A 26,880-nucleotide genomic window follows, 5' to 3' on the forward strand; every position below is an offset into this window, starting at 1 on the left:
GGCTTATTAATATCACAAATTAATATACAGAGTATTTCACTCCCATTAAATTAAATTTTAATGACAAATTCTTTCACAAATTTGAAGTCGCATTTACATCAGTAATTTGTCATGTACATTAGTAATTTGTAAACAACAATAGTATAGTTAATATATTAACATTAAATATCGATATTGTATCGTAATTTATGACTCTAGTGAAATAATTGCTATTCTTCACAAACTAGAGAAATCTCGAGTGACTTTTGTTAATTATATTACTGTAACCAGCAAAATAATATTAAATATAAATAATAGTAATAATTTTTATAATAATTTACAACATTTATTTTATTATTTTATTATCCACTGTAAAAATAATCTCTACAATCCATTAAAAAACTAAGACCGATAAAAATTCAAAATACTATGTATAAACCATGTAACTTAATATTTAGTTTTCTCTCTTTACGATATCATATGATATGATAATATAAACATTCACACATTACTTTTAATGTTTGTACATATTATATATGCTCACAATAGTTACAGAGTTATATACACAATAGTTAAGATCCGCATTAAATTTTTTCGAGAAATTTTTTTGCTGCTTTACGCGAAATAAATGTATATATCTTATACTTATAATATATCTTTTAATTCGTTCTGAATGATTTTATTGTTAATGTGTACAAGAATAAAATTAAAAATTTTTATTAATGAGAGATATACCCGGTTGAAGATATTTTTTCTATGTCCTTAAAATCAAGAGTAAGTGAGAGGAAAAGAGTAATGGGCTTATGTATTCTATGTTATGTCATATTGTACGTAAGGGACGTGCATACCATATACTCATATCTCTTCTTACGCGAAAGAAGGGGATAAGAGGATGGATCGAAGATATTTAATAAACATGATAAAGTGGCTCCGGCCGTCTCTCTCGTTCTGTTGTTAATTTAGGAATAATTGGCGATGGTTTTAATTAATAAATTTTAATATTCTTCGCGCATATGCCTCGACCTTTTAATTAGTAATGCTATGTGTTGCTGATAGAATTCGCTATTCGCGACTTTCTTATTCGATGACATTCAACTTCTCTATCTCACTCTTTACAACGTTTTTATTTAATTTAATTTATTTTCACTTATGGTCAGATATACATGTGATCTTCCGTATCATTAGATAATTAAGAAAATTGCTAAGTATACAAACAATTTATGATAATATGTAGGTATAAAAAAGGGCTTATTATTATATACAAAATTATTTCTCGAGCGTGCAAGGAAGCATCGCGAATATGTGACGGAGATGTAATTTTTAATTATACTTTTCAGGTAGCGCGCGTCACACCTTTTGCAAGCTCATTTTTCGTTTATTTGCATCATATCCACCGCGCTAATGAGCGCAGACGCGAACGCTCGAAAACATCGTAGTCGGCATATGCAAATACATAGCTAATTGGATTAAAGATAATTAACGTCGCTGGTCCGAGTATTCGATCACATGGCCGTCCCCGAGAAATTTCGACTATATTGCGACAATATTCGCAAACACAATATGAACGGTATAACCTGTGTAACCAGTGGCGATGATCGCTGCATATAATTGCAAAAATACTGCGGAATCTCCCCTATAATGAAATAGATATCACGTGGAATGCGCTGCTCGCCTGTACGGAATTCTCAGTCACATCATACTTCAAATATATCGCGTTTGTGGTTCTCATTTTCGATGTGATCACGATATTCAGGCTAGCAAGATTGCTAGCCATCGGCCACAGGTTTAATTTGAATTTTTGCTGTCGCTTTCTACCATCATTGTACATATAATCTTATTGTTCTAATTACCAGAGGAAAAATTTTCTTGAAAATTGTGAAATAAATGAGCTATTTCTAATTTATTTATGATGCTTATGAGAAATCGAACATATTGTAGAAAAAAAATGTGTCTTCTTGCATAATACGGTTTTTTTTTATAAAATAGACATTATATATATAGCTCTAAACGTTATTTTATATATTATTTTTAAATAACAAACAGAAATTTATTTCATCGATGGAAAATATGCTCAAGAAAATAAGTGGAAAAACATATCGAAGCCGGCGTCGATGAAATCAGTCCGTGAAAGAAGTTACTTGTTCATAACAGCAAATTGTGAGGTAAAACCTACACGAAAGTGATAAAAATAACTTCGATTGAAACACCGCTATATGTATATTTTCGAAAATCATTGGAGACATTAATACATATGACCCCCTCTCCCCCGCTCCCCAATCATGTTGGCGGCGGGCAGAAATCGAACAAAAGCGACTATTTTTTTAACGCATTGTTAGAGAACGGGAGTGACGTCTACGGCACTCGTAAACCGAAAATGTATTTGGTAGGCAGGTATGTGTGCCCTGGCACGATCGATTTTAAACAGACGCGACGAGCAGCGGCAAATTGACAATGTGTCGAATGCAGACAACCGATGCCTCTGGCTAAAACTACCCTACCACGCGACGAAACCAAAATCCTCTCTATATACATCGTTCGAATGCATTACGTCGAAAGGTTGCAGTATATCTTCAAAGATCCGTCCATATAGGTTTGTAATAGGAGATGGTTAATGGCAGTTAAATTAATACAAATATTAAGGAATTGATATATTAAACATAGGGTGAATTAATATGTTAATAAATAATTTTCATTAATTGTTATTATATGTATAATTACAGTTATATATATTTTCTTTTTTTAAATTACATTTCAATAACGACATGAAGAAATGCATGCTTCTTGGAATTTTCTATATTACATTTTCGATTAGTGTTTTAAATAGACTGCATACGTTATTAAAAATTAATATAATAATTATATAAATATAATAATCATTGATAACAATATTAAAACAAGTAAAGTATTATATTTATTTATCTCATACATTTTTAAAGGCAAATATTACATAAAATATAAATTTTTTTTATTTACTAAAACGTACATGAAATTTTAATTAATTCCATGTCAAAGCAAAGTATCAAACAGCGAGGAGATGCTCTTGGCGTTATACGTTAAGCGCGATGAATATTATTACGTGCTACATATTCCTTTCACCGATAAGTATTCATTTCGAGAGCCAAACACGCAGACGACGACGGCTTCTATATCAGACTCTCCCGCGCAGCTAATTTTCAACGCGTGGAATAATTTTATCCTCCTGAGCGTCGGTGATCCAGCCCTACGTCCTGCCCTACCGCCGGCGCACAAGTAATACCACTTTCGCATCGCACGAGCGCGCGTTTCGCCCGCTCCAATTGGAACATCGCGCACGGGCAACAGGCGACACACAGGTAGACAGGAATTTCTGATATTACATACCAGAAGCCGGAATGCCCCCATAACGATCCCGGGGGAGTGTACAAGCTTCTCCACATACGCCAGACATATTCCACGTCTCGCACGCCTCTCTCGCTCTAGTCACTGTCCTCTGTTTGCTGCAAACCGCCATGCCGTCCTCCTCTTTTTCCACTCTTTTTCCTTCAACCTCGCCCTCTTCCATCCTTCCCCCTTCTCTCTTCCTCATCCCGTCCCTTCTTTCTCTCTCTGACTGTCCCCTTCTCTTTTTGTACCGTGTGCCTCGAACTCTCCCTTCCAGTTCTCTCACCGGTTACGGTCGTTTCGGAGTTCTTCAGCGGCGGCGAAGTACTTCGATAACGACCTTTTTCTATCGGAAAATCAAAATCTTTTGTCGTTTCAGGCAAGTGTTCGTTCTTTTCAATATTCGGACTACAGCTCCTTGTAATAAACTAATAACGAATATCAACATAACAATCTTTTGTCGAACCGTATTGACTACAGAAATAATATATCTTTTTACCGATAAGATCGTAATATAAAAGTTTAGTTATATAAAAAAGAGAATAACGTTTTGTATTTTACTTAATAATTAGCAGTAGAGATTTGAAATTTTGAATATAATAAAATATTTGAAATAAAATACGTAATAATACAAAAATACATAATAATATGTATAAAAATAGTAACTCCCCCACCTACATTTTATGTAATGAATAATAAAATGTGAATAATTTTCAAATATTCCATTAACACATTTTTGCCAAAATAACACTTCAAACAACGAAATACTATAAATAAAGCAGAATAGTAATATAAAAAGAAAAATAAAGTAAATTAAAATAAATTAAATTAATTTGTCCACATACCAATTATAAGTATCGGTGCAATAAAGAATTTTACTTTTATTAACATTTTACAATATGATAAAAGACTCTATAGTAAAGTAGGTGGATGCGTCTCATTAAACATCGTATTCCTTACTTTTCAAAAATGTGAAAAATACAATATATCTTTTATCTAACATGATACGGTTCGAGTAGAACGAAAGCTTAGTTCTACCCTGCCTTACAGGCAATATCCATCGTCGCGACAAATGCAGAAATCTTCAGGAAATATTGACGGTAGAAATATCAGCGATACCGAGGCGTCGCAGCGTTGTCCTGGTTAAAGTGTTTTAAACGCACGACATCTCCTCACTTATCACGAAAATGGGCTGCATGTTGAGATAGGTCGTTCCGCAAGGGTTTAGTGCCTTCGTTAAGCTGTAAGCTTCATTCAATTTTCTCCAATTTGTGGCAATTTGTGCTTACAGCACCTACATGCTCTCACGTCCCCTCCGCCCTCCGTCAACGCACGCACGCACGCGCAAGCGTTTACGCTTACGAGAGAGATGGTCCTCCAACAAAATTCATTTTACGGATGCACTTACACACGCCGGACTCTTCGATATTATTTTTATACCGGGCTTTTGTAGCTATCGACCCGTCTAGAGTAGATTACTGTCAGTTATCAAGGTTTATCCGGCAGCTATACTCGTAAAACTTCATTGCTAACTGCAATGAAATATTACGATGCAAAAAAAGAGTAAGCTTCGTTTGATTGTACCGTAATAACTCCAACTAATATTTGCTGTTTCGTACAGGCAGCTAATGCAAAACAGAAATATCAAAATTTAAATCTCTAAAATGACATCTGATACAAAGAAGGTAACGTTAACTCATTGTTACATTTGTTGTTGGCAATTGATGGATTTAATTAATCGATACTTTAAATCCGTAACGTGATGAACATATTACGATAGAATATATCATTTTTGTGTGATAATTGAATTATGTACGTGTCATAAATATAGATCTTGTATCTTCAGACAGACGCGTTACGTATGTTGACCACTTTGTTTTAAGCAGCCTCTTAACGTCAGGCAATTAGTTACATCTTGTAAGAAAATGTCGTAGATAGCGGGGGAGAGAGGAGGAAGATATATATCAGAGAAATATGTCTTGTTGTTTTCAGTACATCTTTAATTTAAAGAAGTACCTTCTTGAAAATCTCATCGAGTTACATCATATAATCCACTTTTTCTTCCGAGCCAATGAAGCTCAATGCAATGAAGACGTCTCGATTTTTTCTGAATAAGTGATACCGTTATACAATAAAATAATCACTAGCTTGACAAACGTGTTTAATAACTTCTTTTTTAGGTAGAAATATAAAACTTAAATACTCGTTTCGCATAGACGATTGCATTATGTAATATGGTGCAATATATCAATAAGAAATATAAACCCTAATGTTATTTTTGAATTTCGATTATTTTTCCCTCTAAACAAATTAAATGTCATACATGACGAAAATTATGAATTTCCTATTTCGGTTTTAATCAAACACCGTTTAATATAGTATAAAAATAAAATATTTCCCCGACATATTAAACATAAGCTGATTCCTCCAATTAGATTGTAAAATCTGTCATTTAACAAACGCTAAATGGTCATCGCAGTTTGTACAAACACATAATTGACCGTCTTGCTAAAGTCCGTCGCGCTTTTTAACGAGTCTCAAAACAACTTTTGATTTTCGATTCGTCAGAGAGCTATCTCGCTCTCAGGACTCTACGGCTGATATATCAATCGCGAGTTCGTCTTCCGGGCCAATCTCAATGATCCTTATTTCCGGCAGGGTATCTGACGTAACGCGCAGCATGCGTACGCGGATCATCCGGCTCGGTAACTCGCGATAAATCGCGCGCACCTGGGCGCCCCGGGTACTTTTCCACGCCGGACTCGGCGATTTCTCGCTACGCGATCGCGAATAGCTGTTCGCGTGGTTAACCTTTGTTGCACAAGTACAGCTCTCTCTGAAGTACCATTCTGAAATTATTACATTCTAGTGGGGTGGATATTAGCTCCCGCGCTTGTGCTTTCATTAGACGTTACCTTCGAGCGTTTCAATTTAGCGCGAAACCACCCCTCAGCCTCGTTCACAGGTCTATAATATCCAGCCAGGCACTTGCCGACTCTGTAGCATGCTTCATTTGGATGTCGATCGAGTTCCACCCATATCTCACATTCCTAGTACGGCTGCCAACGAGTTACCGACCGTTATCGGCGATGCCACATTTCTGCAAATATTTTGCCACTCGATACGGTTCGGCTTTCGCTTAATTGTCGAACCGGCGATGCGAAGCGATCCGCGAATTTCGGCCGATTTATCCTGTCTGCCTCGCTTCTTCATCCGTAAGAGCGATGTATTTCTCGTATCGTCTCGTTTAGTCTCTCGTGAGAGAGAGAGAGAGAGAGAGAGAGAGAGAGAGAGATATCATATTTATAAGCTAGATAAAATTTATAAACATTTATGAAGCGATTAAGCAATTTGGAATTAGTGGTTAATTAATAAGTTTATCGTCATGATTGGAATTGCAAATCAAACTTCTTCCTTCGAATCAGTCGATATTTATTTATTTACGTACCTATTATTGTTTTCTAGCGTCAAATAAAATAAAAAAACCATTCTCCATCTTAAATATTTGAAATTAGGTGAAGATTACAGTCAAGAATTGGACTATTGAGAGTTTAATGTAGCAAGTTAAATTAATTAAATTAAAGTATATATAAGAGTTTATATATACTGGATTATTTAATATTTCACTTTTCTCAGTGTGTTCTTTTCCATGTATTTATTATGACGCATTTAGTTTTGAAGGCGTCGTTGCTTAATCCACTTCGTAGAATTGGTCAGAAGAAACTTGCGCTACAGACTCTTTGTGTATATGTCCAAAGTTTAATTAGTTTCTGGAATGTATTGAGCACACGGTGGTTAAGTTTAGTGCAAGTCGTAGTGGTGGGACAATTTTATCGAGAAGTTTTTCAATTTTCTCGACTCACAAACTTATCTGAAAAGCTTGGGGACGCGCCGATACTATCTTTATCTAAGATTTGTTTATCGTTATTCAGAAAAATTAGGAATGATCGTTTAACAGAAGTTAATGGAATATGATTTTAACGCGATTAACATGAAAATGCAATAAATAAACCATAACTTTTTACTTCACAGACACGTAAAATTTAGCGCAATAACTATATGCTCATCTTTTACACAATAATAATACGTATAAATATAATATAAAATATGAATATAATAATATACAAATGTACTTTAGCATTTGTTAGCTATTGTATTTTTTATTTATTTATCTTTAAAAAAAATACACTTGCTCCATTCTCTTTGTTCATGAAGCGCAGTTGCGCGATTGCTTCGTTACGGGTTGCAATTACTGAAACTGACAGGGCATTTAACGAAAAGAATTTCCATTTCTCCGCCGGCAATGATTTCTTAAGATAAAAATTTACAAAACCTCATTACAGCACGGTGCCTCCTAAGACCCGCCTTTTATTCCCATGCTTTCTTTCCCTCCGTTTTCTGGCTCTGCTTCACGAATTCCCTCACTTGCAGTCCTCGTTCTCTCTAACTGTGCTGAGACTTTGTTAATGGAAATTGATTACCACAAGAAGGCGATATCTAAATCATGCCGCTCTCTCTTCTAGTCCGGCCGAAGTTTCTCTCCCTCCGTCCACCAGACTCTCACGCAACTTCCTATTGAGGAGTTATATTTTTACGCACCTTTCTCGCCAACTGCTTGTCGCGATAATACGACGAGAGAGATATCCCAAAATCGCTCGTAAATTTTTAAATACTTTAAATCAATAATTAATATATTTACGTCAGTATTAATTCACATAATAATAAATAACGTACATAAATAATGTACGTAATAAAATATAAAAGCTTACGATCTTTAATCAAATATCGAACTTAAATAGTTGATATTACGATTAATTTAAAAAGTAAAGAAAAAAATTGGTATATAATAAGGATATACTACATAAACAATGTGAATATACCAATAATATTCATAAGATTATAAAAACGAGTTTTGAGTAGATTATCAGAATTCGCGGTAATCTCGCAGTGGAATCGCTAGGCTCGGCTTTTTTTGCGGATTAAAGCAAGACACATCAGTATGGGCGGAAGAGTCGATTTTAAACTTGTCGCAAGTGGATTTAGCACCTTTCGTGGACTACGCAGCCGCCAGTAACGGCGGACGAGGACGCCATGCATGGCAGGACGTTATCCGGCAAGTCGGTATGCTTGATCCTTTTTCGCAGTGAGCTCTGGACTTACTGCTAAAACGTGGCAAGATTTACTCCGGAACTTAAGTCCGGGCTAAAGATTTATACCGCCCTTTCATATCTTCAAAGTCTTCGCTATCCCAGCGTGTCGATGTAATGCTCTGCATTCTGATGTTCCTCGACGATATATAAACGTGTCCCTGGTCAAAGGTACAGTTGACCCTTCACGGGAGATTCGGAACACTCATTGAATGTTCATCAGAAACATTTCGACACCGTTCGGGCAAAATATTCGTAACAATGCTGTAATCAGCTTCTAAGTTTATAGAGTTTATCGACGTTTAAAGTTTACTGCATCAATATTTATTAATATATAATAATTAAGATATGGTAACGATGAAGTTTCGCTAATCCATAAGCCTTTCGCCAACTGTTGCTCTCGATTAGTATATTATCATATATCGTTGTCCTTGTTCAGGCGAAAAATCGTATACAGACTACAGACGATAGAATCGAGTGATCGACCGCTTCGACGAAATTTCCGCTGAAAGTTCCATCGCCGGAATTCGGAGGCGCGTGAATCCGTTCTCTTCGCAATTCGACGATCAGTAAAAATATATTCCCTCGAATGTGTATACGTGTATATGTGTGTATGTACGCACGCGCGCGCGCATATACATCCCGTTGTGTTTGGCTTTACGGGCACGTAAGTCACGCGTCAAGGGATGATTCCGTGTTGCGTGCGTTTCGGGGCAAACAATGGGCCGACCCCAGCCAGGGTGCGCCCCTGGCAAACACGAACCTGCTGCTAAACTTATGTCTGTTCCGTTAATGCGCTTTCGGCGGGCTTCGGCAGGGCAACAGATTTACGACGGCGCGCGCGGTCAGTCATTCTAGTTAATTGGAGCTGCGGGCGTGAAATGCTCACAAAGTCAAGTCAGAGGAAGCAGTTATCGGCCCAAAACGATTCGCCGGATCGCCGAGGTGCGTTCGGCTCGGTTGTGCGCATGGGAAAGCAACGCGATGGGATACACATCGGTCGAATAATGCGCGCAAAGTAAATTAGGGTGGCGACCGCGCGCATTCTATTTACAAGTTTTAACCGCCGCGATACATTGACGCGAGATGTCCACTTTATTCTATTTGTGACAGCGTTTCGTTGATTTCATTTCATTTGTTTGACGGAACAGTAGTACATGTACAATTAATATATTTTTTTTATATTTTGAGAAGCAAGCGGATTTTATGAAAGAACCTAATGTAATATCTAGACATCGATTATTGCACACTGTATTTTTCTATATATGTAGAAAAAACATATATGAAAATATGCAAGGGAAAAATTTCTAAAATTCTTTTTATATCGCAAAATTATATACGTAAGCTTCAGACTTTTAATGAAAGTTCACAGATGATATTCTCTCTGCATTAAATTTCTAATTTCTACATTTTTAATAGTTTAAATAAAATATTTTTCGCGTTGAATAAAACCCTTAATGATTTGCATATTAAAATTGCATTTATTCAGTTTGAATTGAATCCCATTGGATAATCATGCATTTTCTCAAATAACGAATTTTTCAAAAATACGCTTCATTCGCAAATTGCTTTCCCAATAGATTCTTTTAACTCACAATCTTCAGTCGTCTGATTTCGACGTGCGACGAAACTAAGCATTGGGCAAGGTCGAATTCGCTGTGTGCACCCTTGGTATTATAGGGAGGCGAGCTACCCCATTGGATTAGGAGACCCCATAGAGGGAAAAATGTAATATAAAAGGCTTACTGGCTAAGCTGTTAATATGTTGTACGAGGATGTGTCCGAGAAGGAACTATGTATATATTACCACGCTGTTCAAACATATGTCGTTCATGATCGTGTTGATGCAGAGGATGGTTTGTGGACAAGTCAGATCTTATTTGATTTAAAATGTTCCGGTGCCCTTCGACTTCCCATTAATAGAAACAGCTTAGTGTTGTGGCAATAGATCTTGTCCTTTCATTTCCTGAGGATAAACGGTCATACGATTACTTTCTCGGAATTGTAGAAAACATAATCAAAGAGAAAACGTCAGATAATTCAAAAGATGTGTCATTGAATAAGAAATTTATTAAAACTGCCTATAATATATGTGATATATTTTTGATGATTTGTTACATATCATAAATCGAAAACAGATCAAAAAAATTAAAAAAATTATTTCTCATTATTCTGTTGCGCGTATGGAAAAAAGCGGGCAGATATGTTTACATTAATTTACCGCGTTTATGTTTTTTCATTAAATTGCATTTTGCTGATTAATATTCCGTAAATGCATTAATAGAAGAATGAAATCGAAAATCTGATCGAAAGTGGTGAGATGAATATAAAGCGCTAGTATTTAGAATCATTTCTTCGTCTTCAACATAAAAAGGAAATATTAGTTTCAGATAAATAATCACGGTAGAATCTAATATGACTCCTTATAAGAGATACGCGGCACCAATACAAATAAAATGAACGAGGCTCATTAGATTACAGTGTCGTTGCGCAGACCACAATAAATCCAAGAGAATTAGATCGATAGATCTTGTTCTTTCATTTCCTGAGAATAAACGGTCAGTCGGTATACGCTATTAGAACTTATATAATTTTAACTGCATGTATAAAACTTTCGCAGGAATAAAATTACTGCAACCGTTTCGCTCACGTTGTAAAATTATAATCGTTTATTTTAACGGTTAATTTTATCAACCAATCAATTATCTTAGCGATTAAATTCTATTTCTAATTCTACAAAAAAAAAGACAATGATCAATGAGAGCACACTTGATAGATTGATATTGGTGCAGTCAGTCATAACGAGTAGTTCACGTGTTTAATATACAATAGGCAAAATAAACACTGTACTTGTTGCGCGGTTTCTAATTTCTTTGCGCATTCATGTTTCCGCAATTGAGCTACTAATTCAATTGTCTCATTAATCAAACCAGCATCATTTACTGATTCTATTTCAGATTATTACGGGGACTGCACCTGACCGAGCACGATGACTGAATATAAGGAACAATGAATTTATCCGCGGGTATAATCGATGATATCGTGCTCATCCTGTCCGTTACGATCTCATCGACAGGTTTATGATCATACGAAAGATGCATATCGCCCGTCCAAATAAACAAGCATTGCAAATGAAGTCGTGGCGCGTACAACACTTAATATACTTGCGCTTATATTACGCCCCTGTCTACGGGACGCGGCTGCAGGCCAAGCGAGAGAATGAAGAAGAAAGAGGACGAGCAGCGGGACCGACGCTGGCCACGTGGCGACACGTGCCCCAAGAATTAATTGAGACATGAAATTTATTTGGCGCTCACACAGGTCGGAACTGATCAGCGTCTTCGAGTCGGTAAATAAAAGTTTCGCGCGAATGTCGTTCCTGAAACGAGTATCATCGCACTCAAAACTTTTATTTTATTTTATTCTATAATTATAGGATAATATCATCTTAATAATGCATATTTCTTTTCTGTATATATAATATATAATATTTCTATTCTCTCTACTCCATCATCGAACATTATAACTTTATTTTTTAAAAAGTAATAGATTTTGATAAGTTATATATATTCGTTGAGAGCATAGAAATAAGCTTTATAGAGAATCGGGTATTTTCGGTAAGCTTGATTAGTAAAATGAGTATAGGATCAATCGCAGCAAATATGGCGTTTGGAAATTTACCGATGATAGAATAATTAACAGCCTTTATTTTCTGATCACTAAGAAATTAGATGTTAAAGATAATTAAACTGATATGATTTGGATAGCACGTGCATATTTCTGTATGCAATTGGACAAACTTGTTTTTGATTTTATAATAACTATTTACGGTCGTTGTAAAATCGTACTTTATTTTCAAATATATCGGGACGTCGCGCATTTATCTCATTTTTAAATATATTGTGACATCGCAATTGGCTAAATTTAATTCTTTATACAGTTTACAACGGAATAAATAATAAATAAATAACACTCTTACACTCTTTTCTAAGAAAGAAGAGAATTATGCTTGATTGATGAAAATTTACATAAAGCTCTCTATCAATCTAATTACATGAAACACTCTTCAGATGCAACTGCGAGATCAATAAGCGCAAAGCTGATGAGACAGCTAAACAGAAAAATGTAAAGGATTTTATCTGTCTCTTTCCTCAAAATTTCCTCTAGAATGGAGCATTGGTTCGAAATCGCACGTACGGCGGACTCATCGACGGGCTCATCGCGCAGAGGCACACGATAGCAGCATTTCGGCGCACGTGGGATTAATCGTTCCCCGATGCACTGTCACTTCGATTTCGATCTCAACGCGCGCGACCGACGAGGCGTTATACGAGGCCGCTCGATATAGGTAGCAATCCGGCAGTCTGCAGTTAATTTAGAGGCCATTTCCTCTGTAAATAGCCAATAAAAGCACGGCGTGTGCGCGCGAGCGCGCACACGCAACATTCGAGAGAAGGATGGGTCGAGGAGAGGCTACCAGAGCGTGGGCGGCCGTAGCGGGAAGGGTGGACGAAGAGGGAACAAAACGAAGGAGATGTCGAGGAGGGACGGGATGCGAGAGACGGGACGCAATATTATAAAATTTAATGTCTTGGTTTACGGGCCGCGGAGCCGGCTATAACCTCGCCCCGATATTTACTGGGCAATCGCGGGGCTATATTGCACCCCTCCTGATTCCCCCCGAGCAGCCCTTTCCACCGTGCATGTTGGCGTCATCCTCCTGGCTCCTTCTCTCGGCGTTCTGAGTTCGGGCTTCTTGATCGCTTCCCGATTGGAGCCCACGGACTCGGGCATCAAAAGACGATACGCGCGGGATCCCACATTTGAAGCCTATTTGAACTCGTGATTATGTTACGAGCGACGATGCGATTGAACGTAAAAATTTTGAATTTTACATAGAAAGAAATATATATATAAAAGTTGTGCAGATTTAGAGCACATTTATCTTTAACGCTCTAAAACGCGTAAAAACTACCTTACCCAAATGCACGGAAAAGTCAATTCGATAATGGACATTGTACATAGGTAACGATGCCACAGGATTAGAAGTAACTGATTCGGTTACGTAAAGAATTCATTGAACCTTGTATAGCTGGTTCATTTATAGCCGAATCAATTACCTGGTGTCAACGTGACAAGTTTGATTCGCATTCTTAGCTATTAGTTAAGTCCATAAAATATTGACGCCGCGGTTGTATATAAGGCAGGCCGCGGTACAGAGATATAATCCCACGAATTGATCATGAAAATATCTACTCTTCTTTCCATATTAAAATTTATAACTCACCGCGGCAATTCATCTTTTCTATTTACATGTTTTTCCAACGACGGCCCATGTTATTTGTTTCCCAGGGTCGATGCCCAAAAGGACCGGCGGCACCGTCACCGCGCTGGTATTGCACACATCGCGCTTTAAATATATATTAATCGTTCCCAATCGTTTTATTTATAACGATGAAAAGCGGCGTCGCATTTTACGTATCTCTCGCAGGACCTCCGATGACGACTGAATTCTCGCGGGTCAACGAACCCGCGCGCGAATCGACGTAAAATGGTATCTTCGCGAAAGTAAAAAAATCTCCGAGTGACGTGGTTTTCGCGGCGATGTAATGAAACGCAATCGATTTCAAGCGGTTTCAATGTTTTATGCACTCGCCGCGCTCTGCAGCGAGTTTTTTTTTTTATTTACTAGCCCGGTGAATAAGTGAAGGGCCATGACTTCGCTCTCTGCTGCCGGCGAGGACCTACCGGGATTTTTTTTTTTTTTTTTTTTTTTTATAGGACGGGAGATATAAATCCGTCGACTAGCATTGAGGTATCTCGCGAGAAAGAATGAGGCAAATGACGCTCGCAACATATAATTAAGTCTTTCGACAGCTTTCGCAATAAGAGTCAACAAAAATAAAATTTGACGTATGCCAGTTGGCGTCGCGTGACTGTTTGATGAAACGACTAAAATAAATATCGAGTTTTTGCCTCCGTATCGAGAAGCAGCGCGGTAAAATAGTTAGGTATTACCATGTAAAATTAGACTCCCGTATAAACTTGCCTTTTGTTTCTCAAAACGAGCGAAATTGCGTGTGTCATTATTATGTCCAATAATGCACTCTACATTAGGCAAGTCGAAGCTTGTTTTATCGTAATTCCCATACTTTGATATTTTCATCATATTGTATAGTAATACCGACCGCGAGATAGTTCGATAAAATATGCATATGTCCGTACCGTTCATCGCGCATAGTTCCCGTACATATTCCTGTAACAAAGTCCATTAACAGTTGTAAAATAAAACAGACCAACAACTCATTCTAAGATCCTTGTCATCGGGTGATGAATAAACTCTAACGCATTATGCCGATTTATTTGATTTACTTCACCGTTTGGTCACTTGACGAATTTACGAACTCAGAAACGGCCAATAGTAAAAACGACAGAACAGAAAGAAATCAAGCACGGTCGAATAATATCCGCATTTCGTTTGTACAAAACAATTTGCACAAAATAAAATTTCAATTTTGGTTACTGCAGGTTATTGGCAGCATTCGCCAACTTTTTAATAATTTTATGCAAAGTGTAATATCATTTATTTATTCGAAGATAAAAATTATGATCCGTGTAGACATCCTACGTGAATCTATACGGTAATTCGACGGCTGTATCCCGAGATCAATGCATCTCGACGAAAGGGAGGGTCACACGCCGCGTATAAATCGGCGTAGACGTCGACGTTGTCGTACATCGGCTACGATTTAAAAACAGGAAGCCCGTACGTAACCGCGAGAGACAAACAAGCGAGCTTCGCAGCACCGCGTCCGCCCTCTCCGGCCGCGACGTTAGGAAAACGAACGACGGTGGCGGACAAGAGATAGGGGCTCGTAGGTAGAGAAGTACCGTACCTACCACCCTTCGCTGTTTCTCGAGACGCGCGAGACGGTCCGAGGATGGGTTATCCCTTTCCCGGCTTCGTAAAGCAGGAATTTTTACGCGTGATATAATGGCTGCAGGCTGCAGATCTCCTCTCCTGCCGGTGGCCGACGTCGCCGACGAAGATACCAGCCGGGGACAATAAAAACCGCACACTCGTGAGATATCGGCTGTGTCTCGGCGGCGTTAAAATAGCCGCTTGTTCCCTACGAGCAAGGATGAGTCTGATTTCGAGATTCCTCGATCGTAGCCCCCGTAGACTTGGACGTTAAAAATCGCGCAAAATAACCCATGATCGCGTTATGAGCGATGCGATCGGATAAAAAATAATATGTATTTTAGATTTGATATAAAAAATGTTAAAATTGTTTAATCAGATAATCGAAGAATAAATAGAAGTGTGAAATGAGATGATTCAACTGTCGAGATTAAAGATTACGAAATTAGATTTCGTTAGATTAGATTTTGAAAATTACTTTCATAGCAGTAAATTAGACCATTAGTCTAATTGCATCGACTAGACCAAAATCACTGTGAATGGAATTGTCAGAAAACAATATTCTACGTTTCGATTAGAAACTCTCAGGACCCGGCGAAGAAATAATGTTGAGTTGATTTGATATTAACGCAAGATTGAATTTTTTGCGTTTTCTCCAATATCGGTCTAATCTCGCTTAAATCTTAAGCTCGCGATAACTCGCATATACGTGGTGTTACTTAATTTTTTTATTATTCCAGCGATGACCGGGAAGAAGAGAATGTTTGGCGTGACATAATACCTGTCCTTCTCCATGAGGCTGGCCGTCGGCGAACGGTCACGTCGCGTCGGGGCCGAAGACAAGAGAAGGAGAAATATCATCCCACGCGATATGTTCGTACCGTGGACGGTATATAGGGTAGCGCGCGCGGAAGGATCTATCTCTCCCAGATAGTCTGGGTGGGTGCTCTTTCCCTGTAGTACGAGGGGTGGGTGGCCTTCGCTGAAATGGTAAAACACAAGATACGGAGGTGCGGGAGCGGGGGAAGGTAGGGTTGGAGGCCGCCAAAGGTGGAGGAGAGAGAAGGAGGTGGAGGAGGAGGTGGTGGTGGGTAGCGACGGGGTGGAAGGGGGCGGACGGGAGGAAGAGGGCTGGCGAGGTAGCGACGTCACCACGGAAATCAAGAGTAATGCCAACACGAAACTGCACTACCCCTCGCGCACCCTTACCGACCCCTCCTCGCTCCCGTCTTGCTCTCATACTCTCTGGCACACCACCCCGTCCGTTTCTCCCGGTTCTTTCACCGTCCCTCCGTTTCTCTCAACTCCCCCCCTCTTCCCTCTCTCTCCCCTCGCCCCATGAGATCCCACCGACCGACCCACGAGTCTGGTGCGCCTTCTCTCCCGCCTCCGCCCGAGTCACCTCACCGATCTCATCCACCTCCAGGGAATAACCCCCTCGACGGCGGCTCCCGCGGTGAGCGCCGCGCCGCCGGCGAACCTCGGTGAGACGGAAGCGATAGCGGCTCCCACGAGCACTCGCTGCGACTAAGGGCGCACTGCCGGATCCTGAGAATTCTCTCTCTCTTTCTCGCCCTCTGCCGTTCTTCCTTGGCTCCCGAGCCCCTATCTTCTTGCTCTATATCGGACCGTATCGGACCGTTGTCTTCGCGAGCATCAGAGAGGAAGTGTAGTTCTACTTAAGAAAGCGCGCTTGGTACGATTGGTTGATTAAAATACTGACTTTTTTTAAAGAAAATTAAGAAAGGCACGATCTGTATAAGATACTATCATCATCGCTTTGCGCTATGTCGATCAGTTCAATCTTGAAACACATACGTGAATTATTCTATATAAATTTAACATACAGATAAAATTGTTTAAAAATCTTATTGAAGGATCTTATTAAGTACGCGAAATTAAATTATAAATTAAGAAATTTTTCTGTTGATATTTTAATTAACATTTGTTGCATGAATTTAAGAAATAATTAAGGTAAATACTGCATAAAAAAAAACAAAGAAAGAGATAAGAAAAGAAAACTTTATATCTTTTTGGCTAAAAAATTCTTATGTATATATTAATATAAATTAATGTAAAACAAATTTATATAGATTAGATTTTCCTCGCGTTAATAAAGTACTATTAGATTTAAAAATTTCATAATAATTTTTTAGCAACCATGTTTATTATAATTTACTGCAAAAAAAAATTTCTCTGCATAAACGTAGGCATCCGGACAATAAACAGATGCTTGTGTATAACAAAATAACCATCGAGTAATTAATTTAATTTTTATAAAATTTGAGAGAAGGGTAAGAGTGAGTTTGATCATGTTAATCAACGGGAATTACAGCACGTTGAACACGCTGCGATTCCGCGAGTACGAAAAACGAAAGTGTATTTTCTGGGTTTTTTTTTCTTCAAATCCCACTCTCGCGAAAATGTGGCCATTCGTATGATCGGCTACATCCGTATAGCTTCCCAGCAGCGCCGCAAAACGTCTTTTAATATACACTATATCTTCGGGGGGGCTGTGTGTTTATCCTCATGGCCTTCCGCCATACGAAGAAACCGATTTGTGCCTTGATACGAGCTCGTTCCCTCGAATCTGTCGTGAAACTCACCCTATACACATTATCATGCAGTATGAACGCGCGTTTGCTTGATTTTATTACTCTGAAATAAAATTGTGTTAAAACTGGTAAGTTATTAAATTTAATAAAAGCTTACGAGAGAAAGAAAGAAAGTGAACGAGAGACAGAGAGAGAATGTTAAACTGTTTTTAAGAAAAGATAGTTAAAAGTTATGCTCTAAATTTATTGCTTACACTTAACATCTAACACTTAACATTTAACATCCACTTTAAACATTGAAGAAAAAGAATAATATTCACATAAATCTCTTTTAAAATTATCGTTACACTTGTTATTACTTTTCTTGCGTATCTAGTTTACTTGTTAGCTTGATTCATTAAAGTTGATAGGTACTTCTAAGGAATATACGCATCATACATAACGCGCTTACACAGCACAAGTTGCGCGCTATTAGTATTCTAATTAACTAAACAAACGGCAAGATATTATTCAAACTATGAGACCGTCAAGATTAAAGAATGGAGGTGTTCGAAAGGTTTCTTACATACCTATACCCAAAACAAATAAAGGCCGAGAAAAGTGCTAAAGCAAGCAAACCGCAAAACAGATCTTGTCTTATATTGCAACAGATTAAATGAATTCTGGCAAATTAATTGGTAGTTAAGATGTTTAGCGTTAAGTGAAGGTCTGTTCTCTCTCTGTTCTACTTTTACTGTCTAATATTACTCGCACTATTCTTGCGTTTACCTTCGCACAATCATTTCCTCTCATTTCCCTTTCCCATCCCTTAATTTACTACCCCTTCATTACATTTTTTTTTAGATAATATAAAATCAAATTCTGAAATTATCAAATTATGTGCTATCAGAAGAGAATCGAGAAACAAGAATAATATTTAGTCTAGAGAAAAATATTTCTTAAACTATTATTACTATAATTATCTGTAATTGAAGTTATTAAGTGACTTGATATTTTAAAAAGGTAACGAGTTCTTTTTTGTAACATTTTCATAATAAATCAAGTGTAATTCATATAAAGATAAGTTAAATTTTTATTTTGCATATTCCGCTAATTTAAATTATAATAAATAATAAAGTTGTAATGACAAAAAACTTTTATTTATATACAAACATATGTATAAACGTTATCTAAAGTTTTAAGTACAATATTTTATCCATTTAATTAAATATTTAGATAACCTACGTGGTCTTTCTAAATAGTAAAAATAAAACAATGGTTTTTTTCTAATTAAACAATTACATTTACTTAACAATATAAATTAACACGTTTGTCAAAGAAGGTAAAATTTAATGTAAAATAAAATATGTTAAAAAATAAAAAAAGATGTCATTAATTAGTTTCGTTTTTCTACAAAAATTTAAATAGAAAGATAAAAATATAATCTACCGTGAATGTGGCGATGCAACATATGCCTGAGATTTAAATGGATTTAATGTATTAATTTAATTTAATTTTTGATATGCTTAATAATATGCGCATTTGTCAAGATTTTATGAGATTAATCGAGCTACTGTTATCCCACGCTGAAACTAAATGTGTTGTTATAAACAACATGTAAGAAATACCATATATTTCTTGTACGAAAGCTTGTATAATAAAATAATAAATTTTTAAAATATTAATTGTTAATATTAAATAAATAAAAACTTAATGCGCAAAGTCGCTGTTTTAGTTATGCAATGTCCTCTGTTAACGAAACTCGAGACTACGTTCTAAAAATGACGAAGATGTATAAAATTCATCTCGATCTAACATAACTTGTCCAATTCTCTATCGATGTTTGATACATTTCTTTTTACCGTTTAACATTCAACAATTTACTTATAATTGATAATATCTTTCCAGTCCTATCACTCTATTTTATTACCAACTGATGCTCGTTAACTTCAATATCAACCGTGTAGTCATGTACAAATATATTATTTGTTGATAATATATTATATACAAAATATATTATCACGTGTCAATATTTTCAATGTAATTTTCGGCTAACTCCGTCTGGATTAATTGCGCCAATCGCTCTAGTGCCTGAAATATAAGTATAGACATAAATATTCGAGTGTCAATTCGTTTAGCAGCAATGATGATAGCATGTGTGTTTCGACGAAACTTTATTCACCGTCGATAGATTAGATGCTGTACGTCGATAAGATGAAATAGATTGACATGAGAAAAAAATTAACAAAACAATAATTTAAATCGTCTAAAATTTGATACGCTCAAACATTTGACTTTAATATGTTTACTTTAAATTTTATTATTTGTTATAATTAATTTACATTAACTTTTATGATTAATTAATAATCAATAGTTCAAATTTATGATTAAAGTATTTTGTGGGAAAATAAACATTTATCTTTATGTGATTTAAATCTATTTAATTTGTTATTAATTTGTTAATTTTATGTTAAAATATTAACTAATGTTTATAATATATATAAGTAAAAATTAACATATATATAATAATAAATACAATATATGTATATAAAAATTATAAAGTTTGAATTTACCAGATCCATTTCCTGATAGGAAGCCTTGGCGAAACTTGCCCTGATGGCGTTACAGGATTTAGAGTCTCTCATGAATGCGCCTCCTGGCGCCATAATAACTCCTTCCGTTACACCCCGCTGCATTATCATCTTCCATGTATTCTCGATTCCTCGCACTTTAATCCATAAGAAGAATCCACCCCTTGGTACGCTAAAGTCCGCCAAACCTAATAAAACACAAATCGTCATTTTTTTATCTTTTAATTGCGGTGACTTACCAACTATCTAATTTTCTTATATACGTATATATAATATACAAAGATCACATGTATTCTAAGAAATTATCTATTAATTACAAGAAGTTATTATAAAGTTAAGTATAAATTATCATCAAGTGTATAGCAAGAGCATTATTAATATTTATTATTAATTACTAATATTATTAATTATTATTAATTATCGCTCATTATTATTAATTATTACTCACCATTTAAATGCTTGCGTGCCAACGCCGAGATAACATCCCTTCTTTGCTTGTAGAAGCACCTTATTCTTGTATAATGTTGCATCAGGCCTTCGTAACCCCAGATCTTCAACAACTTGTACATTATTGCCTAAAAAATCCAATCAGTTATTTCTTTACCATTTCTTTTTGATGATAAAACGGTCAATGTTTACAATTTCGATAAGACCCGACACGCGCCACTGTCGGTTTGATTTATGGATGATGATTAAGCGAAGGCGTGCGTCCACATTTCACGACGTTTCATCATTCCAGATAATAATATTTACGGTCATCGCTCGTTTTTCTCATGTGTATAAAAAGTACAATAAATCCATTCTTTCACTTTGCATTCAACTACAAACATTCAAATCGCGTTATCTAACGTATTCTACTCATATGTGTATTAAAATTAATATTATAATATGTTATTAATGAAAAGGGATTATGATTAATTTTTAACACCGATGAGTTAAAATAAAATTTGAGAATATAAACTTCTGATGTTAATTAGAATTTTATACATTCTTAGAATTTTGCACGATATTCATACGTTACCAACGACACGGAAAAGTAAGGGTAACAAAGGGTCACGAAGGGTTTTGCGAAGGGTAAAGGATATCTCTACCAACCTGCGATAAGGTAGGAGCATGGAGGTGGCTGCTCTGCAAATGGAGCTCTACGCAGGCTATCAGCGGAGCCGCGGCGGTCATAAAGCCTAATCTGATACCACTGCTGATCACTTTCGAGAATGAATCCAACCTAATTACTCGACCTTCCGTATCAAGCGATAAAAAAGACTTAGGATCCTCCTGAAAAAGAATACATTTTATTTTAAAAGTTATCGTAATTTTTTTTATTTTTACGGTGAAGGAAGTCTCTTTACTAGTATTTATTTTAATTTCATATAAATATTATATACATAATATTTATAATCTTATAAATATATATAATTTTGCATAATATATCAGTTATATTGAAAATTCAAATATCGATTGCGTTCTATCTCAAATGTCGATAAAGATTGTGAAACATAAAAGACATTTATGATATGCGAGTTCGTTGATATCACTATAAATTTTTAATAACATATTTAATACAGTGCTTAATGTATATTGTAATTAACAGATATATCTCATCTCCGCTTCGAGTGTATTGCTACTGCATTTTATCATATTTTCGACAACTTTAAAAGATATAAAAATTAATGCTATCACGTAGGTCATTCGAAATTTAATTTACGTTTATGCAAAATTGTGACGATATTACGTCAAAGATACATCATATAGTAAACTCATCTAATTTGCACTGTAATTTGCGGGTCCGTTTACAAAATACTATTGCATTTTGCAGAGTTCCATTTTTTAAGCAATTTTCGGTATAATTATTTGCATAATAAATATTAACGCATGTATATTTATACGTCTATTAATACCTCTATTAACGTTCATATTTATGTGGCCGGCTTAATTTCTTTATATGCCATCCACGTCAAAATAACACATTCGTTTGTCGCATATGAAACCTCATGACTCACCTTGTCGAAATGCATGAAATGATAAGGATCGTCGTCGAGAAGCAAGAAATTGTACTCGCAGGCTATCCTATAGATCTCCTTTCGTCTTTCCAGAGGTATAATGATGCCAGTAGGGTTCGTGCCCGTAGCGTTTATATACATTATTTTCGGCATTTTTGCGCCGAAAACCTCCCGGTTTCTCAGAGTCTCCCGGAGTATTTCCGGAATAGGACCGTCGTCGTCTTGCGGGATCGTTATAAGCTCCGCTTTGTGAGGTGCTATCTATGATCGAAATCAACACCCGTATTATTTGTAGTAACGAAATTTTGAAATAACAAATAAATGCCGAGCATCTTGATATATAATTTAAAAAAAGAAAGAAATATTTTTTTATTTATTTTTTATTTTTTAGTAAATTTAAAGTAAATTAGATTAAATCGAACTCAGATTTAACATAGAAATATAGTGTTATTAATTCTTAATATAAATATAAGAGATATTAAATATATTAAATATAAAAGATATTTTCTTTATTCCTTGCGGATTCTCTACGTTCAATATCAAAAATAAATAAAATCATATTACAAAGTTTTTAAAAAGTCTTTTTTATCGCTATTGTACAAATTATTATTTATCGTATACTTCGTAGTTAAAAGGATTAAAACGACGCGACGCGACGCGCGGGACGTATACACGTACGGGATATACTTCTCGAATTTCTTTCTCTAATGAAAGCATATCTATATTCACTAACCACAACTTCGACGCCAGGATAGAAAGGGTCGGGGACCAAAATCGGATCACCAGTGCCGATTATAGCCTCCAGAGCCTTGCTAAGCCCGTCCTGAGACCCCGAAACGACGACTATGTCGCGACTCTCCCATAAGGGTGGCGCGTGTGCCCTTCTCTGGAATTCCCTCAGGGCCTGAAACCAATTTGATGTCCGACGTTGTTAGACACATTGTCAGCCGATTCCCTTATCTCGGGAACGAAAGAATCCGGGTGTAACGACACGGTCGATTACATGAGGCGCGCAAACAATGTACGTGTGACATAATCAGAACGTCATTTAATGGCTTATTCTCGAAATGGCTTTTGACTTTCGTCTTTTCTTATCTTTATCTTCGTTATGTTTTATCACGTTTATGTTTCTCTTATTTCCCTTCTAGTCGACAAGTTAGATATGAGCGTATAAAAACGGAGCGCTATATATGCTATCTCTAAAATTTCTTATATACACGGAATATTTTTGGAAAAAATTCTGCTGAAGGATCTTTTCTACCTGCACAAGAGGAGGATAACCTTGCGTGGGTATGTACTGAAGAGCGGCACCTAACTCGCCATCGTCCAGAGTAAAGGACGAACCATCGTAGAGTTTAACTGAAATTTCCGTGAACGGGAACGTCTCTTCGTTGGGCATTCCTTCTGCTAAGGAAATGATACTTTTCGGCGCGGAGTACGCTATTTTAGCTGGAACAGTTAAAAGATCCTCCGTTGTCGATTAAAATCCTTAGATTTATCGAGACAATTAAGACGTTAATATTCTGACATTAGTATTTTTGCAATTAATTATGCGACCATCATAAAGTTAACTTATCAATTTAGTGCGTAAATTTTTTATCTTGGTGATCTTATTAATCTATCATAAAAGAGTTTGCAATTATTGATAATTAGATATAAATCGAATCGTTCGCTGGTTTACTTTATTCTGTTCGTTACTGATTATTGCGTTACGTTCAAGCTGCGCGAGAATAAAGAGAAGAGCTTGCTGCTTACTTAGCTCCCGCGTCGTGGCAGGCCGCCTGCGTTTGGCGACGTCCGTCATGAAGTAAGAATAATCCATTTCTCTGTTCTACGGTGCACTCGTTCGTAAATCTCTTATAAATCTACAACCTCCGAATTGATTAGGCGTGTTTATTAGTAGAATTGATTGGTTATTGATCGCGCCTAAGTTCAAGTATACTACTTTTCGATACACAATCACAGTTGACACAGTGTTAATTGTATTGTTAAATGAATCGATTGTTCTTGATTGCCACAGTGGTATTAACCAGAATTTGGAAGGTCTAAACAAGCACTCTGTGTGCACGTCTGTGCTCTCTTCTTCCCTCTGTATTAATATTGTTTCCCGAGAGGTAAGAAGCAGATAAACTCGTCAAGAACACATCCTTCTAAAGTGAACGCTTCTGTTACCCTCGTCAACACTGACAACGCGCTCGGCTATGCCTCCTTTTATATTTAGCGATAACACGTTGCGTCAGAAAATCGTTTCGTATACAAAAAGAAATATACATATTCACATATACTAGAATGTAAATAGAATTCCCCTGACTAAATAGTTCCCCTGATGATATTTACCAATCCGATACCGCGACTTACCGCGGCTATTCTGCCGCTGATTGAAAATATGGACTATATAGATTTGAACGGGACGTAATATTTGGAGTTCGAACATATCTAATCGTTATGAGGAATTATAAGTATAAATATTGTATATAACATATAAGATTAAAAGAGAGTTCAGATATCCAAATCCGGAATACAAACAAATGCAGGAAATGAAGATTATCACAACTTCCCTTTATGATAAGTAAAGAAAGTAGCGAGATAAAAAAATTCATTAGCAATATATATTTATGAATTTTACAAAACATTCTTGAGCGTTAATGTGTCAAAAACCAAAATAATTTTGCTTTCTCTTATTTGCATCACGCAATATGTATGAATTCCAGAAATGGTAGTCATATTTTGGCAATTCGGTTGTTCTTTTTTATGAATTTTTCATAACATTTTATAAGTAATTTATTAAATATTTAAAATATATTATAAATGTTTTACCTTAATTATTCCCCACTTATCGTAATTTATATCAGCGTTTCACAATAATTCTTCCGTCCTTTCATAACTTCTCGAACAAGCACATTATCGCGCTATCCAAATCATTGACACATAAAAAAAAGAACAGTAAGAATAATATTCAAATATTGCACATTTTTCTCCAAATTTTCTCGTCGCTCACTTTTCCATCCCAATTCATTCTGTTTTCGTGATTTCCCTAAGGTCTTTCACCCGCGCGCGACTAAAAACGATAATCTTCTTCAAAAACACAGATACCGCAGAATTATTAAACATAAACACACCTATCAATATAACATCGGCGTACATGTGTCTTTTCCTGCGACAACTGCCTCAATAGTTGCTCGCATCTAATCAGCGTGCGTGCGATATCGATACCCTCATACATCTATCCCTCTTCATCTGTCCCAATTCTCATTTCGGTCTCTTATCTCGAGTCTCTTAAAACCATTGACAAGTATTTCCAGATAAAGCTGCATTTCAAAATTTCTTGAAAATAATATCTAAAAGTTTCTGAGCATTATCATTCTAAGAGCGTTTTATACAAATTTATGCTCTTGAGATAGTAGACTAAAGGTGCAGGTGAACAACAAAATGGTAATCTGTATTATAGATTAAAAGTTATCAAAAGTTAGTGAACGATAGTTTTCTTCGCGACATACACTCGCGGATCCTTTTCCAAAGGTGCGCTTGTGTCAATTATGATGTAACCGAGCGAATAATTACGTGAATGAATGATGAAATATGTCGCGCATTGACAATCTCGCGCGTGTCACTCGTTAGACACTATTGAGGGGAATCGCTCAATGTACCCTCGTATATCGCGTACACGTGATTACAAGAATTATTTACTAATAGTGACACATTCTTACAAAGTTAATGTTTTATCGTCGTCTCCAATAATCTTTATTGATGCGATAGCAAAACTCCGTCTCTCTATTGGCGAACTTCGCGAATCAACGCGTGCCGCGAATAGGAATCTATATATATAAAGCATTGATATCTTATATATAAAGTATAAAGTAATATAATATAATATAGTAATAAAAATATAGTACCTTACTAAATATCACACCGAAAGAATTTAAGCATAATTTTTCAAACATAAAAAAGGTGTAAATTCCGGTAAGTATTAAGGAAATTTTAACGACATCGGTAATCATTTTATGATGTGTAAAAAAATGTATAATAGTGTTGCAATCAAACGTGATGGTCAATTACACTTTCGACAATTTCTCAGACGTTAATGCAAAATTTTACTATTTTATTATTTAATTTTTACTGCGTCGCCGGCTAAGCTTTATCTCTAAAAAAAAAAAAAAATCATCGTTCCCACCATATCGCTTTCCTTGTTTTCATCTCATGCTGATTTCAAATTTCGTCAGCTCTATTCTGATGCAACGGTCGCCTAGGATTTACTTGGCTACTTTCACTCCGACGCGTAACGACGAGGAAAAAAGGATGATGAAAACGAAATGTTTTTATAGTAATAATGCTTGTACAGTACATTCT

The 26,880-nt window shown here is 36.2% G+C and overlaps 1 protein-coding gene across 1 annotated transcript; it reads right to left on the reverse strand.

Annotated features, from left to right (window-relative positions):
* Nucleotides 1-19,133: 19,133 nt before the first annotated feature.
* Nucleotides 19,134-24,727, reverse strand: LOC139808343 (kynurenine/alpha-aminoadipate aminotransferase, mitochondrial). The gene is made up of 8 exons (XM_071770218.1): nucleotides 24,289-24,727; nucleotides 23,795-23,982; nucleotides 23,267-23,437; nucleotides 22,534-22,794; nucleotides 21,629-21,808; nucleotides 20,982-21,108; nucleotides 20,516-20,721; nucleotides 19,134-20,033 (listed from the first exon to the last, which is right to left on the reverse strand). Exons 1-8 carry the CDS (start codon nucleotides 24,353-24,355, stop codon nucleotides 19,962-19,964), a joined length of 1,272 nt encoding a protein of 423 aa, XP_071626319.1. The 5' UTR covers nucleotides 24,356-24,727; the 3' UTR covers nucleotides 19,134-19,961.
* Between the last annotated feature and the right edge of the window lie 2,153 nt (nucleotides 24,728-26,880).

The sequence above is a fragment of the Temnothorax longispinosus genome, chromosome 2 (genome assembly GCF_030848805.1).
Source record: "Temnothorax longispinosus isolate EJ_2023e chromosome 2, Tlon_JGU_v1, whole genome shotgun sequence".
Taxonomy (NCBI): domain Eukaryota; kingdom Metazoa; phylum Arthropoda; class Insecta; order Hymenoptera; family Formicidae; genus Temnothorax; species Temnothorax longispinosus.